The sequence below is a fragment of the Elgaria multicarinata genome, chromosome 6 (assembly GCF_023053635.1).
Source record: "Elgaria multicarinata webbii isolate HBS135686 ecotype San Diego chromosome 6, rElgMul1.1.pri, whole genome shotgun sequence".
Classification (NCBI taxonomy): Eukaryota; Metazoa; Chordata; class Lepidosauria; order Squamata; family Anguidae; genus Elgaria; species Elgaria multicarinata.
In genome coordinates, this window is record NC_086176.1 from 13,406,116 (window position 1) to 13,422,350 (window position 16,235).

The window sequence follows — 16,235 nt, forward strand, 5'->3', positions numbered from 1 at the left end:
GTTGTTCAAGAGGCAGAAAGTGTGTCAAGCTTTAAACTCTCTCGAAAACATATTTGTTTACCCAGCCTTTCCTTGACTTGTAATGAATTATGACACTTCTCCATTTTAACATTGACTTCTTGTAATGATGTTATGTATTTACTGTTATTCTTGTTCATTCACTATTTATTGGTTTTATACTGTATTTTATGTATGTGTGTATTGTGAGCCACTTAGAAATCTTAGGATATTATGTGGTATAAATGTGGTATAAATAAATAGCATGGTAGTTGCATGCAGAACTTTTCAGTTCTGCAGGAATCTGGGCCTAAGAATAAATTCTGTGTTTATTTACTGCTCTGCTGTTGTCCACAGGGGAAAATACTCAAACAAAAAAACACAGATTTCCTGTCCAAAAATCCCCCCTCCCCAATTCAGCTCAGAGCAGGCAACTTGGCTTCCTAGCAACCTGAACCCTTTTTTTTAAAGAAAGAAAGAAATTCTTTACAGTTGATAAGTGGTGTTTATGGGTAAATATTAATGGCTTCAGTAAAGAATATGGTCCATTGAAGAATTTCCGTTAGAGATACAGAACACACTATAGATATGTTTTTTACTTTCCATGATATAGGTGGATCCTATCATATATAAACTGTCCATTTAATTTTTATTTTAACACTAACAGGCAGCAATAGCAAGATACTCTGGTTGGCAAATTGCATACATACTATGGGGTACGTGGAAATCTATGTTGGGGACAAACATTTTGCATTACTTATGGGAGTTGCCCCTTTTACCTCCTTTTCAATTGTTCATTTGTGCTTTATTTTCTAGGATACCTGATCATCCACACAGTGCAGTGCCTCTTTGGAGTGTTGTTCATGTACAGTTTCGTTTTGCCCATAAAGAATGGTCTGGGGATAGAAATGGTTAAACATTTGGGAACTGTAATGTAAGTGCCCTCCATTCTAGCAGGACCTAGTATAACAAAGTGGCTGAGCTGTGAACCAGGAAGTTCTTCAGTCATGAATTGACTAGGTGGCTTTAGGCAAAGCTTTATCTCTCAGCCTTATCCTTCGTCCCAAACTTGAAATATATATGTGTCATTCTAATTCTCAAGGAGGATAAGGTTATCAATGGCTACTAATCCTGATGGCTATGTGCCGCCTCCAGTTTCAGAGGCAATATGCCAACGTGCAACAGTTGCTGGGGGACATGGGTGAGAGGGTGCTATTGTCCTCATGTCTTGCTTGTAGGTTTTCCATGGGTTGGCCATTGAATGCTGGACTACATGGACCCTTGGTCTGATGCAGCATGGCTCTTATGTACCCTTCCTCCAAGGCCCACTTTATGTTCACAACCATACCTATGAGGTGGGTTAGGTGAGAGGTGAGCAACCCAATGTCACTTAGCAAACTTCATGGCTAAGTAGGGCACGCAGAAGACCCCAGCATCTCCAGGTTGGTTGGGAAAGACGCATGCCTGCAAACCTGAAGAGCTGCCAGTCAATATAGTTCGTACTGAGCTGGATGTACCAATGGCCTCACCCAGTATAAGGCAGCTCCTTGGGGAGGGTTTGAGGGTAGAGAAGGGATGTAGCTCAGTGCATGCAAAGCAAGTGCAAGGTCCCAGATTCAATATTTGGCATAGGGCTGGGCAAGGCTTCTGTCTGAAGAGCCACTGCCAGTCAGGTTAGGCAATACTGACCTGGATGGACCAGTGGTGTGACCTGGCATAAGGCAGCTTGTTTCTATGTCCCAATGTAACCTAAATCTCCCTGGATCTAGTCAGATATTGCAGCCCTTACACATTTCTTTTGCTTTTCCTCTTTTTATTTTGTGTTGTTTTGTTGAAAATCTACAATAACATTTTTTTAATTTTTTAAAACCATATATCTATCTATCTATCTATCTATCTATCTATCTATCTATCTATCTATATATCTGCCCTGTCTTTTCAATATTGCTGCTAGGAATCACCAGGGCTAAAACTGAGACCCTTTGAAACTGCTATTCAGTATGATGAACTACATTATAATACTGGCCTTCCTCACAGGGCTGCTGTCAGCATTACAGCCAGTGGAATGCTTAAAGTGCTACGGAAACCCCAACTGTTACGTGGAGAGCCTCATTTAAAAGATAGGCTGTTCCATTTCTCTCTCTCAACACTGTCAGCTTATTCATGCATTGGTTTTGCACCAACAGGAAAATGTACAAATTATATATATTTCTGCTTACCATCCTCAAAAGGGAGATGTTTCATAAGTTTCATCAGCAAAGGCATAGCAAAAGAATGCTTAGAGGTATCTTTAAAACATGCCCATTAGAACATATTAGTTGTGCATGTAATCCTGATGACTCTGATTCTGGGGAATCAAACACATGGTTTTGATCCCCACACTCCAGCCGTATAGCGTTCCTATGTGTCCAGGCCTTCTGACAGTCCATAGGGTCTGATGCAGGATGAGTTTCTCAATTCTATGGAACAAGTAATGGTGGGTGCCACCCCTTTATGCCTTGCTTGTGAAAATATCAGAGTCTGCTAGCTGCTTTCATTTATTTACTTATTAAAAGTAGGCTTTTTATATATTTATATTAGTACATTTATAAAAAGCATAAAAAGTATGCTCAACTAGATGAACCTTTGGTCCAATCCATCAAAACAGTTCTTATATTCTTATTAACAAAATGAACGTTGTTATAAGGTGTGGGGCAGAGGGCCCCCCTTCTATATAAGGACTTCACCGTCTGTAGTGATGATAACGTGCCCTCTTGAGATACACGTCCCTCTCCTCCCGAATAGACTGATGTGTAACTAGCTGGGCACTTTGCTGGCAGCATTGAAACTCCTTTCCGGCACGTGATCTTCTCTGTTCCTGCAATCCTGCGGGTGATGAGGAGAGGACTCTGATGTCTGGGTTCTTCAGGGTCAATGGAAATACAGAAGTCCGATTGAGAGAGGCAGTTCTGCTCCTCTTGCTAAGGTTCCCGGTCTGGGCAGATCTGAACCCTTAACACCACTACCACTACTTTCCCTTCCGACACCGTTTACTTTCCCCCACTTAATACTCTAATTCTGGTTCTTTGTTCTCCACTCCCTGCTGCGTTTGACATTCTGGTTCTTCTCTCTTCCTCTCGCACCTCTCTCCTTCCTTCCTGCTGTACATGTTACGTACATACATGCACACATTGGCTCTCTCCTCCATCTCCTTTCTTCTTGCTTGGTTCCTCCCTGCTTGTTTACCCCCTTGAGTGTTGCTACCTGAAGGCTAGAGGAGCATCCTAGACTGACCTGTTTGGGAAGCAGGGAAAAGAGTCATATAGCAGGGTTTTTATTATTCTTCTATTTAGCTACTTTGGGAGGGATTTTTCACCCTTTTTTGTACTTCTGCCAATTTTTTGAGCTCCCTGGAGCATGCCTGCACTCCAGGGTTGCACTCTCTTGGCTATATATGCATCAGGACTCTCCCCGACAAGTTGGGAAATTAAGGGAATGACACATTTCTGAAGTTCTTGTGGCCCAGGGTTAAGTCCTCGTCTTCAGCTCCCTTTAGTTTGTCTATAGTCTTTTAAAATGATAACTGTCTTTGCCTTTTCCGTTTTAGCCTCACAATAAGCATTGTTATTGGACTCATGGTGCTGCAGATCCTGACAGCTGCCATCTTCTTCCTTCAGCCGAAGATTTTACAGACTGACAAGGAAAAGCCTTTGGCTCTTGATAACAGGTCAATCCCAAGATGTTTGGTTGTCAGGGTATTTTGGGGTGGGTGGGGGTGGGGGAAGCAGGTAAGCGCTAAATCTTATCCAGTGTAGGAGCAGACAGGAGAAGGTTTTTCCCAGCACTGCACTCAATGTGGAAAAAAGATCCTCCTGATTATTTTCTGCCTCTCACACCATTGTAGCAGGCACCAGAGCCACGCTAAAAAAATTAAAAAGCTGGCGTTTTTACTAGGAAGAAACATACTTCTTCTTCCATAATCAAATCTGTTCTACTGGGAGCTGTCCGAAGTGGAGATAATTTCCTGCCACTATCAGGGTGGGAGAAAGTACCGTTTTTCTTCGATTCTAAGACGCCATCGATTCTAAGACGCACCCCATTTTTAGAGATGTTTATTTGGGGAAAAAGAGCATCTTTGAATCAAAGAAATACTTCCCTCACCGCCCAGCCAACCTTCTCCCCCCCCTCCACGCTTCCTTCTAATGGTTGTGTCCTTTTCTTTTTTCCCTCTGTGAGAGAAGAAACCGCCGTTTGCGCGGGAAGAAGGGGGGGGCGTTGAAACAAAGAGTAAGCAATATTTTCGGGCGGGGAGAGAGAGAGGAGAAGACGCAATTAAGGAGCTAAAACGCTTAACTCTCCAGTCCCGCTCTTTACTTGTCCGTGCACCAGGGGACGATGACATGCGAGTAAGTCCCATGAAAATCGATGGGACTTACGAATAAATTTGACTAACAAAAAAACAGGCGCTTAGTCTCCCAGCTCCTCCTCGCTCGCATGGCTCGAGGCTGCTGCAGGAGCTTCCTCTTTTCCTCTTACCGTATTGCTTCGATTCTAAGACGCCATCAATTCTAAGACGCACTCCATTTTTAGAGCTGTTTATTTAGGGAAAAAAGTGTGTCTTAGAATCGAAGAAATACGGTAGTAGCCGTAGGATTTGCCACCACATTGTGACTCTAAGCACCTCTGCGCAGCAAATACCTCTGGCCTTGTTCAGACGTATAAGTGAACCCAGGTTTAGAGAGAAGGATGTCGGATTGTGCTGCGCGATCCCACCATCCTCTACTCTTGTGCAATTGGCCCACACAATCCACTCAACCTGATGTCATCATGACAAAGTTAGAGATGCCTAAAAGGAGAAGAGGAGGGAACTCAGCGTGGAACTGTTGTTTTCAGCAGCAGCTTGGCATTGTGTAACATCACTACTTTAAAGAGCACCTTTTTCTCCTGTATGAATTTCTCTGGCCATTAAAGTATTCCAAGAAGTGCTTGTGGAACCGTTTCCCCTGCTTAATCTAGATTGCCCATGGTGTCAGGATCAGACCTGTTTTCCCTAGTGTGGGGGAACAGGCCTTTGACACCTCAGTTGGACTCAGAAGCTGAAGAAGAAGGAGACGTACACCAGGAAGCAGGGGAGGAGATTCTCCAAGACCCTCTTTGAGTCAAGGAGGAATCTTTCCAGGTGCTTATAGGACAGAATGCTCAGGCACTGAGATCACCCTCCCATGTCCAAGAATTCAGTCTTTATTGGAGAAGGGAACATCAGAGTTGACAGATCCCAGGGTCCACTGCAGGGTTAAGTGGGTGGAGTTGAGTGTCGGTGGGAGGTGGTCTGCTAGGTTGGCCACTCTGCAGAGGCTTCACCTTGAAGACCCTTCCTGAATGACGGATTTAGTAAAAGACTGTTGGGCACTCTGTGGGAAACTGTCCATTTAGTTGATAGGCAACTGCCTTGCTTTATTAGGCTAATTAAGCTTAGAGGATAGCGCCTAGCCTTCACTCTCGCTTCTCGTGTGAAGAGAAGTCTATTTACTGAGTAAAGCTCTGTGGATTGTGCAGCAAACCTCTCCATTGTCTCACATCTCGGCGGGACGGCTTGAGGATAACATTACTTGTCTCATTTTTTTCCTGACTGTATTCGTGTATCATATGTTCCACTGAGCAGATTTTTTTTTTTTTTAAAAAAAATGCTGGTATTAAAATCTGGATTGTATGCAGGATTCTTATTGTAAACCAGTTTAAGAGGCCTGTTCTGAGTGGAAAGGCAGCAATGGAACCCTTTTTCTAAGCCTGATTGCAGCTGTGGTCATGGTGGAGGGACGAGGAGGGGAGTCTGTAGACCAGATCCAGCCCACAGCTTGTAGGTTCCCTGTTCTTCCTTTGGATAGATGGATACATATATCAGTCTACTCATAAACCTAGAGCATGTCTACACCTGCCTTTTCCCCCGGGATCGTTCCTGTGCATCCAAATCCCACAGAGGGGATCCCGGGAGCAGGCAGGGACGATCCCTCCATTTTCCTGGGATAATCCTTAGGTGTAGAAAGGGCCTCAGTTTGGGAATCCTAATTATAATAGGTTTGCAAGGGGTTTAGGAAGTTCCTGGTTTTATTTTAACCCGGGTTAACAGCAAAACCCAGTAGAGTTGGGGAGGGGGAATCCACACAAGAGAGGGAAGGGGCTAGAGGGTACACGCTGTCCTGCAGCTTGTTCTTGAGCCTTTAGTTAAACATCTAGACTAGGGGCTCAGCTACACCAAGCAAGGAGATTCCACTATGAAAGCGGTATATAAAAGGCAGGAGCCACGCTACTGCTTTGTAGCGGTATTGAAGTGCACTGCAGGATCTACACTACTGCTTTATAGTGCTACTGAAGTGCCCTGACAACTGTTGGGGCCCATGACACATCTACACTAAGTAGAATATTGCACCAGGAAAGTGGTATGACAGCCGTTCATGGTATGTGTCATGGGCTCCAACAGTTGTTGGTGCACTTCAATACCGCTATAAAGCAGTAGTGTGGCTCCTGCCTTTTCTATACCACTTTCGTAGTGGAATATAGATGAGCCCTAAATGCAGTTTGATTCAATTTAAAATAGAGTGACACTTGATCCTTTCTGGTTTATTCTTATTTTCAGGAAAGTGTTCCACAATTTCAACTACTTCTTATTCTTCTACAATGTGATGCTGGGGCTAAGTGCTTGTCTGTTCCGGCTGTTAAGCAGTGTCATCGTGGGAGCCTGGCTGATTGCTCGGATAGACAGGACCATCATGCCCAAAGGCTATGAAGCCGCTGACATGGGTAAGGGCTTGGGCTACTCGAGGGTCCTTAGGCTGGAAAGTTTGTAAACATTGGGGACTTTGGCAAGCAAGCAAACCCACAAGCAAAGGAACCTATAAATGCTGCACACCTGAATTGGATTAATAGATACATAAATCAAATAAAGGTTTAGTCGATTAATGAGTCAGCGCTAATTTTAATCAGTGGGGCTGCAAGTTAAGAATGTACTTTAAGCTCCAACAGCAACTATTCTGGCAACTGTCCCGGATAAATCACTGTCCTTATTCCTGCCTTTGTGGATGCTTTCTTAAAATGTTGTTAGTGATGGTTGCTAGAGGTGTTGCTATCCTTTAGCGATCAGCCCCTCCCTTGGTGTCCAGCAGTGAAATCTCTGAGTGTGCGCAGTAGGATGTATCTTGTCTCTAGTGCACATACACGAACACTAAAAGGCTATGTGCTCAGCTTGCTATTTAATTATCAGGAGGCTGGAGCAACTCCCCTATGGACAAATGTTGCAAAATCTGGGTTTTTTTTAGTTTAGAAATTTTTTTAGTAATGGGGGCATGATAGAGGTATATAATATTATGCTTGGTGTGGAGAAAATGCAGAGAGAAGCTTTTATCCCTCTCATCATATTGTGGAATTCATTTCTACAAGATATAGTGATGGCCATCAGGTTGGATGGCTTTTAAATGAGATTAGGCAAATTCATGGAGGATAAGGCTAAATGGCTACTAGCTGTGATAGAATCACTCGGTTTGACTCAGCGATTCCCCGGCCGGCGAAGGGGGGTCTGACTCAGCCAGCCCAGACACACGCCCCTTCGCTGCCACTTGTTAACTCTTTAGAGTCTAGGTTCTCAAGGAAACAACACCACACTCCGGAGATACGGACCAAACACTTTTATTCTTCACACTACACACTTCCGTAAGGGTCCATACAGGAATAACACCCATGTAAACACCTAAGAGGTTTTGGGGAAAAACACGGACAAAGGAATGACACACTTAGGACAGCAGGGACTAATACCTCCCCCTCCCCCTTTACACGCTCAAGCCTAATAGAATTCGCACTCACTCCCCACTTTTACCACCCACCAGCCGTAACTCTGGTAAGGTCCCTTGCCCACTTGTACCCAAACCTGGACAAAAACATAACATACACTTAACTCTGCGACTCAACAACTTTGTTGCTCGCTCCGACTTGACTTTACTCCACTCGAACTAAACTCCTTCCCTCAGCGGCCACGTGGAGCCTCCGCCATCCAGCTGGCCCGGCCTGGATGCTCTGACTCATCATGCACACGCTGGACTCCTAACACCCACAGGAAAGAGACTGGACCCTTGGGTGCCTAGGCTTTTTATCCCTTTCTGGGATCCCCTTATCACCAGACCCACCCTGACCAATAGAAACCCCATAGCAACCCACACCTCTCCCGAAGGGAGGAGGGAATGCTCCCAGACATTGCACAGCTGCAACTTGTTACTCCCCACCCCTGGGTACCAGCCTGGGGAGGCATTATCAGATGCCAGGTGCTTCTCGCCCAGCGTGGCCTTGGCATTTCACTTGCCATTCCCTTTTCAGATACGAAGAAACCCCTCTCCCTCTCCCTAAGATGAAGCAAAAAATGTTCTCTTAAAGAGACCATGGGCTCAGCCCATGACACTAGCCATGCTGGCTATATATTATCTCCAGTCTCAGAGGGAGTATGCCTCTAGTTGCTGGGGAACATGAGTGGGAGGGTGCTTTTGTGCTCATGTCCTGCCTATGGGCTTTCCATAGGTATCTAATAGGGCACTGTGGGAAGAGAATACTGGACTAGATAGGCCTTGGATCTGATCCAGCAGAGTTCTTCTCATGTTCGTAGAACCTGGGGTCATTCAGCGAAGCTGAATAGTGGGAGATTCAAGTCATAAAACATAAGCACTCTTTCACACAGTGACACAGTTTGCACGATCAGAACAAACTATCGTGGGTTAAACAAGGTGGCTTGTTGTACACTGTGGTATGTGCTTGGTGTGATTTGCGTAATCACTGCCCTTTTGGGGCTTATGTGTCATCTGAAACCATGTGACATGGCTTGTTGTAAGGTTCAACCACCCTCAAATAACCCACGGACTGTTGTAGGGTTGTTTGAGGGTTGTTGTACCTTACAACAATCGTGGATGCTATAAAGAGAAATCAATTCTGGTGCTTGATAAACGTATTAAAAACTATTTTATTATTAAAATCCAAAAATGCTCTGCTCAACGTTTCGGACGTGTCGTCCTTCGTCAGGAGCTATAGTAAAATATACAGTTCTTTTAAAAAATAACAAAACAGGAACAACACCCATGTATTAATGAAACATTTCATGTAGAAACCTCAGCTACTCCTATCTATAGATTTTGTAGTTGCCACAAGTCATGGAGACTAAAGGTTTTTCTAGTCTCCATGACTAGAATTTTTGGATTTTAAGAATAAAATAGTTTTTAATACATTTATCAAGCACCAGAGTTGATTTCTCTTTTTAGCATCCATGCTTATTGGTGCGTTTCCCCCCCCCCTACATCGGCATACCAGTACCTTACAACAAGCCATGCCAACCAGGTCTGGACAAAACAATAAGTTGCAACCGGGTGGCGATTTTGCAAATCACACCTGGAGCACTATGGCTCAAAACAAGCCACGTGCCTTGTTATGATTGCGCGAACCAACTCAGTACAGTTAAGAATCAGAATATGTCTCTACTGTATATAAAGCTTCGCTAGCTGTACTGGCCATTGCTAGCTGTACTTTGCATGACTAGAGGAATTATTATTTCACTGCAGGATTCAGGACATGGATTGGGATGCTCTTCCTTGACCACTATCACACAAACCCCACCCTTGTCTGCTTTTGCCACATTCTTGTGGCTAAAACCAGAGAGAGACAACAGCAAAGAGGCACCTATTACCAACACTTCAGAAATGTAACAGGTAGACCTAACTGTGGTTGATATGTTATGGTAAACATTAGGGACATGGTATATACGATCATTTATTGATAATGCTTAAATGTTTTAAGATGCTAGTAGGAAATGTCAGAAAATGACATTTACAGGTAGATCTCAAAGCTATTTCTCCTAACTTTTACTATTGAACTTTCCTTCTAACTCATAGATGTTGCCATTTACGAAAACATGTTCCATCTGTAAAATGTAGAGGTTAGGAATTATTATTACATCACAGCAATGTGGAGATGTGGGGGATAATGGCGGCGGCAATGCTTGGCACATCCCACAGCTGGAATCAGGGTGCTTAATGTGGTGGCCACTTAAAGTGTTCTGCCTTCTCTTTGTGCCATCAAGAGAAAGAGGTTTAGACTTAGGCTTTAGCTAGACCTAAGGATTATCCTAGGATTGTCCTGGGGTCATCCCTGTTCATGTAAATGACACACAGGATATCCTGGGAGCAGGCAGGGACAACCCCAGGATAAACCTTAGGTCTAGCTAAGGCCTTAGTTGCTATAGGAATATTGAGAATTAAACACTGACACCTTGTTTTATTTTAGATTTTAGGGTATCAAACAAATCCAGGACAAGATGGCTGCTGCTATATACCCTTCTAAATAACCCTAGTCTGTCAGCATTCAGGAAGTCAAAATAACAGTTTTACACGACGGATGTGCTACTGAATCATTTTACTTGACTAGTTCTACAGGTGCAATGAAATCAAAACAAAAACCTCTGAGACTGCATTATAGCATCCTTCATAATCAGCTTCCTAACACTGAATCAGACCATTGGTCCATCAGGATGCATCTACTCTGGTTGGAACATTGGATCTTTTCCAGTTCTGATACCTGCTACCTTTTTAACGGAAGAGTTTAGAAATGGGACCTGGGACCTTCTGCATGCAAAGTAAATATTCTATTATTGAACAGCTTGTGGAAGCCATTTTGTGTTTTTATTTTTTTACTACATCCTAGAGATCCATCACCTGAAGGTGGAGCAAAATAAATATACTTAGAATTTTAAAATCCCTGATCTCAGGAATTTGTTTTGAGTTCCAGAACTGAACAGAACTCACTGTCTTTCCACACAAAATAAAGTTCTGCTTACTCCAACTTCCTTCATTTCAGCAATAGAATTTAGGTTATGGGAGGAGGGAGTCATTTTGTTCTTGCCGTTGTTAATCAATTGGGGGTCAGAAATCCTTGTTCATCTACTGCAAATCATTTAGAGATTTAGTAGATCCCCATTTACCTTGCGCCCTCTACAGGACATAAATGGAAGAAGGGCTAGTTGCACTACAGGAAATAAATGGTAGAAATACTAGTTCAGATGTCACCTTGAAATAAATACCTGTTACGACTTGCTTGCTGTCATCTTGTTTCTCCTGTGTTACATTTCCACTACTTTATTTGTAAGGGTCCAGTGAAGCCCATCTCCAGGTGATTTGGGGTCAGATTAGCTAACTGTTACAGTCAATATAACTCTGCAATGTTTATCCTCTCCCAGCAAAAAAATATCTAAACTGTTACCAGAAGTGACATGATGTCACAATACATGCTGGTGATCTCACAACACACACTGATGATGTCACCGTTACTGTTTCTATGCACAAAAAGGGCCATATTATCAGCAAGCCAGATAGATGCTCACATACATCTGGAAGTCATCTGAAATAAAAGCCTTCTGACTTGGTAAAATGTAAGTCGAAATGAGTTTTTAGAAATGTTGCTAGTTTTTAAACTGCAAAATACTTGTGTGCAAATAAATACTTGCTGATTAACGATGACAAAAGGCAGACATCATCATCATCATCATCATCATCGTTGACGTTGTTGCTGTGCCACTGAGGTTTAAAGTACATTATCCTGCAGCGTGCAAAGTACAAAAAAACTTGCTGGAGCTATGAATTTTCATTAGCCAGAAGAACAAGTTGTGACACATGGGCCAGATCTTCACCAAGGGGCATGTGACACTTGGAAACGGTTTGAAAACTGTCTATGAAGTGTGTCCTGAGCCCCAACAGTTGTCACTACTGTTATAAACCGTTTTAAACCAGTAGTGTAGATCCTGCCCATGGTGTTAATAATCTGTTCTTAGTAGAGAAAGAAAATCATCGGCTGAAGACACACTTTCTCACTCTCTACTGTTATTTATGGTGTCCGAGAAGATGCAGCTATGATTCCATCTGTCCATTGTCCGAGGGAAGTTCATCGCAGGAGTAGATCTGTCAGCTGGCAGCCTTGTCAGATCCTGGAGTCATACCAGTCCAGTGTGAAACTGCACTAACGACCAAATAGCAAGTTCCATGGAGTTGCACTATCCTCCTCCTTGCTGCTGCTTTAAAATACAAAAGAGCCCTTGGACGCTACAATCCGGAGTGGAAGAAAGGCAGGTGGGGGAGAGGTGTTTCACCCTTTTGCTGCTGTCAATTTTTCCTCTCAAAACTCATGACTAGAGTAGTTCTCTGCAGCAGGTCATCAGGGCCGGTGCTACCATAGAGGCCACTCAGGCGGCTGCCTAGAGTGCCAAGCTAAGAGGGGCGCCGGGCGCCGCAGCACTCACGTGCTTTGTTGGCTGTGAGCTGTGCCAGCCCAGCCTGAGGATTCAGATGGGCCTGGGTGGGCGAGATGGCGCCCCGCGCCTGCCCAGCTGAAGCAAAGCCAGGGATGCTGGGGTGGTGGTGGCTCCACGTTCAGACTTTCGCCTGGAAGCCGCCCTCCCAGAGCCGCTCTAGCCACTTGGAAGCTGCCCTTCCAGAGCCAGGAGGCCGCTGCCGCCAGAAGAATAAAAAGCACATGGCGAGCTCGACCCTGGCCCAAGCCAGCCTCTGCCTTACTCCCGAGGAAAGGGCACTGGGTTGCCTCGCCTCTATCCTCAAACAGGCCACAATGTCCAGGCAGGCGGACAAGCGGGTTCCCCCAGGAAAGCTAGGGACTTGTGGACTCCTCGCAAGGCAAACTCTCCTGCTTCCCGATCCTGCGTGCGTGGATCAACGGGACTTGCATCCGAGAAAGTGTTGCACCGGGAGGCACCAGTGCGGCCCAATCCTCCTATGCCTCCTTACTCGGAAGCCTTATTCCCCCGAGTAAACGTGCGGAGGGGATCGGGATGCCAGGCTGCATAGCGGGTTGCGTTCGCACGGAAGTAAGTCCCGGTGAATTCCAGACGGCTTGGTCCCAAATCGAAGTGAGCCAGTCCCAGTTCTCCACTCGGACTTCCGCGAAATTTGGGGTGTGTGTGTGTGTGCAAGTAGCTAGCCTTGCCTAGGGCGCAAAATAGTCTGGCACCGGCCCTGCAGGTCGTGCAGTGCAGTGTTTCCGTGTCCCACACACTTGTCAACTGGCTTTTCACTCTTGTAATAGGAGCGCATTGCCTTACTTATTGGCAAGCATGCCCAAAGTGAAGTAGAAGTGCCACTATAATGCACACTCAATCTGTATGAGTGAGTTGGCGCAAAACTAAGCTTGCTTTGCTCCTTTTTTATTTATTATTGATTGATTGATTGCATTTCTATACCTCCCAATAGCTGAAGCTCTCCGTTCCGTCTCAGCCACCAGTGAGAAGCCTGGGTGACTGAAGCAGGGACTCCCTTTGGCTTATTGGATGACAGACCTGCAAAGGTGCCCCCAAATGAATGATGAAAACACACGAGGACAAAAAGACAGGAGAGCTGTGGGGAAATGCAGGCAGCTGCTTTCACAGCGCTGCTTTTTTTGCACTAGCCCAGTGGAGGGGAGGGGAGCCAGTAAGCTGAGGTGAGACACAGAATTAGGCCTTGAGGGGACAAAAAGGCAGGAAAGCTGAAGAGAGAGGCAGGCAGCCCTAAGTGAATGGCGGAGCAAGCCATGCTCAGCTAAGGAGGAAGGGGAGCTCTATTGTGACCCAAGGATTGGATCCAGATTTAAAGTGGATCAACTGTGCCGGCGGAAGCAAATTTCCCTGCCACCTACTTCCCACAGCCAGCCCTTCCAGCCCCCTGAAAATGCTTCTCAGAGAATCAAGAATTCCTGTTGAATGGGTCAGGGGAGATCCCCAGAAAACAGGCGGAGGGCCCTTACACCATCAGAAGCCATCCTATTCCAGAAGGCAGATCCCGGATCCATGAACAGGAGTGTGTTTTAAAGAGACCACATACCACATCTTCTTCTGTTGCTGCTCAAGCTGTGGCGGCTTATGGGAAATGTTGGTGGCTGCAGCCATCTTCTTTCCTCAAGAATGCCTAGGGTGACCAGATGGAAAGGAGGACAGGGCTCCTGTATCTTTAACAGTTGCCTAGAAAAGGGAATTTCAGCAGGTGTCATTTGTATGCATGGAGAACCAGATGAAATCCCCTCTTCATCACCACAGTTAAAGCTGCAGGGGCTATACTAGAGTGACCAGATTTAAAAGAGGGCAGGGCACCTGCAGCTTTAACTGTGGTGATGAAGAGGGAATTTCACCAGGTTCCCCATATATACAAATGACACCTGCTGAAGTTTCCTTTTCAATACAGCTGTTAAAGATACAGGAGCCCTGTCCTCCTTTTCATATGGTCACCATAAGAATGTCCCTTGGTCAGGATGATGCTATATCATCACATTGCCCTGTCAGAAGCACAGAGAGTGATGACACAACTCGGCCATGTTAGCAGCAATGCCCTCACCAGACCTGCTTTTGTCTTTGGCATTTAAATCTCTGAATAATGGCTAGTGGGGACAAAGTGTGTGTCTTGAATCGCCTGCATAGGGTTTTTTTAGTTCTGAGCAAGAGGTTTGAGTGAAACCAGTGCAGCAAGTGACCTTATTATGGGAAATGTTTCGTCTAGGGTGACCATATGAAAAGGAGGACAGGGCTCCTGCATCTTTAACAGTTGCCTAGAAAAGGGAATTTCAGCAGGTGTCATTTGTATATATGGAGAACCTGGTGAAATTCCCTCTTCATCACAACAGTTAAAGTGCAGGAGCTACACTAGAGTGACCAGATTTAAAAGAGGGCAGGGCACCTGCAGCTGTAACGGTTGTGTTGAAGAGGGAATTTCACCAGGTTCTCCATATATACGAATGACACCTGTTGAACTTCCCTTTTCAATACAACTGTTAAAGTTACAGGAGCCCTATCCTCCTTTTCATATGGTCACCCTACCCAACATCTGCCATTGCCAGAAAAAGGGGCTAAATGTTTTAAGATCAGGGTCTATGTTTTTGTCCAGAGAAGCTTCATTCCTAGAACATCTTAGGAATCCATGCTTGAAGATTTCTGCCTCCTTCCCAGGGGACACTCTGGGATTACTCTGGGAACGTGGCTTCTATGACAAGAACTCTAGATCTTGATTCTAGAACTCCCCTTTATGTGTGTGATATGGTTGGGGTGGCTGGAGTAAGGAGGGGGGCATGAAGATCTGAACTTTATTCTACTTGTTCCCAAATGTATTACACTGGCACCTACCCAGGAGATAACAATTCTCTGTGGTTAAACTAATGCTAATGTAAAACAGAAAGACAGAGCATTCATTTCTCTCCATCTTTTTGGAGAGGTTTTTTGGAGGCTGCATCACTCGGGGGCTAGAATTCCTTCACTCAACTAAAATCATTTACGGGTATGATGTCTGTGAGACAAGATTAATAAGAAGAGGATGAGAAACAGTCTTTTCTGGATGTTTTCAACAGAATTCTCTGTGGATCGTATGGATGTCAATTAATCCTTGAAGGAAGTATCTGAATTCCTCTCATGTTCTGGCTTCAGGTTCTGAATCCTTCCTTCAGAGAGAATTAATTTGCATGAATATCATGGGGCTTTTATGGGGAATTCCTTGCCCTAGAATAGTAGTGTTCAAACTGTGCTCCGAGGAGCCATGGTGTTCTTCAAGAAGAACGGTAATGGGAGGGGTGGGGGAATCTCCTTAAAAGACTAATGGAAGGCTTTGCTCAATATCAAAATCCTTTTCTTTCATTAGCCTCCAACTCTCTCTTTGTCCACAACACTGTGGCCTTGTTTTGCTTCGAAAGAATCACATTGATGCCCTAGAAATTAGGTGCAGCAGGGGATCAGTTCCAGCTAGCAAGTGAGGAAGTTTCAAAGTGTCCAAGGAAATATGTCCTAAGGGTGGATTACCAGGGAATTTCTCTCTTAGTGACCTCCTACTTACTCTGTTCTCACTCTGTCTGCTGTTCAGGGACCTGAAGCTGGACAACCTCGTTATCTATCAGGATGGCTACATTGAAATCACCGACTTTGGCCTATGCAAAGAAGGTAATGGCAACAGAGTGGTGCATCCAGCAGGCCCTTAATCCTGTTGCAGAGCTCAGACACTTACTGGATGGAGGAGGGGGGCAAATGGACGCTTTCCATCAGGGCGCTTTAACATTCTGCATGAACTTATTCCAGGCATAGGCTACGGGGACAGGGCTTTACCTCGCTGTGGCACCCCCGTTACCATCGCCCCTGAGATCATCAGTCGCAAGTCGTACATCAGATCCGTAGACTGGTGGAGCCTTGGGGTCGTCCTCTATCAGCTGTTGACTGGAAAGGT

At 44.9% G+C, this 16,235-nt stretch overlaps 1 protein-coding gene across 3 annotated transcripts in view; it reads left to right on the plus strand.

The window, feature by feature from the left end:
- LOC134400202 (stimulated by retinoic acid gene 6 protein-like) overlaps positions 1-15,930 on the plus strand; it is a 38,984-nt gene extending 23,054 nt beyond the window's left edge. For 2 of the 3 annotated variants that reach the window (XM_063128496.1, XM_063128497.1), the window contains exons 13-18: positions 665-713; positions 814-931; positions 3,584-3,703; positions 6,611-6,774; positions 9,564-9,710; positions 10,285-11,068. In XM_063128496.1, coding sequence (XP_062984566.1) covers positions 665-713; positions 814-931; positions 3,584-3,703; positions 6,611-6,774; positions 9,564-9,710; positions 10,285-10,379 — 693 coding nt within the window. In that variant the 3' untranslated portion in view covers positions 10,380-11,068. Of the gene's footprint in view, positions 1-664; positions 714-813; positions 932-3,583; positions 3,704-6,610; positions 6,775-9,563; positions 9,711-10,284; positions 11,069-15,878 lie in introns of those variants that run through there. The other variant, XR_010025567.1, reaches the window with a different exon arrangement.
- The last annotated feature ends 305 nt before the right edge of the window (positions 15,931-16,235 follow it).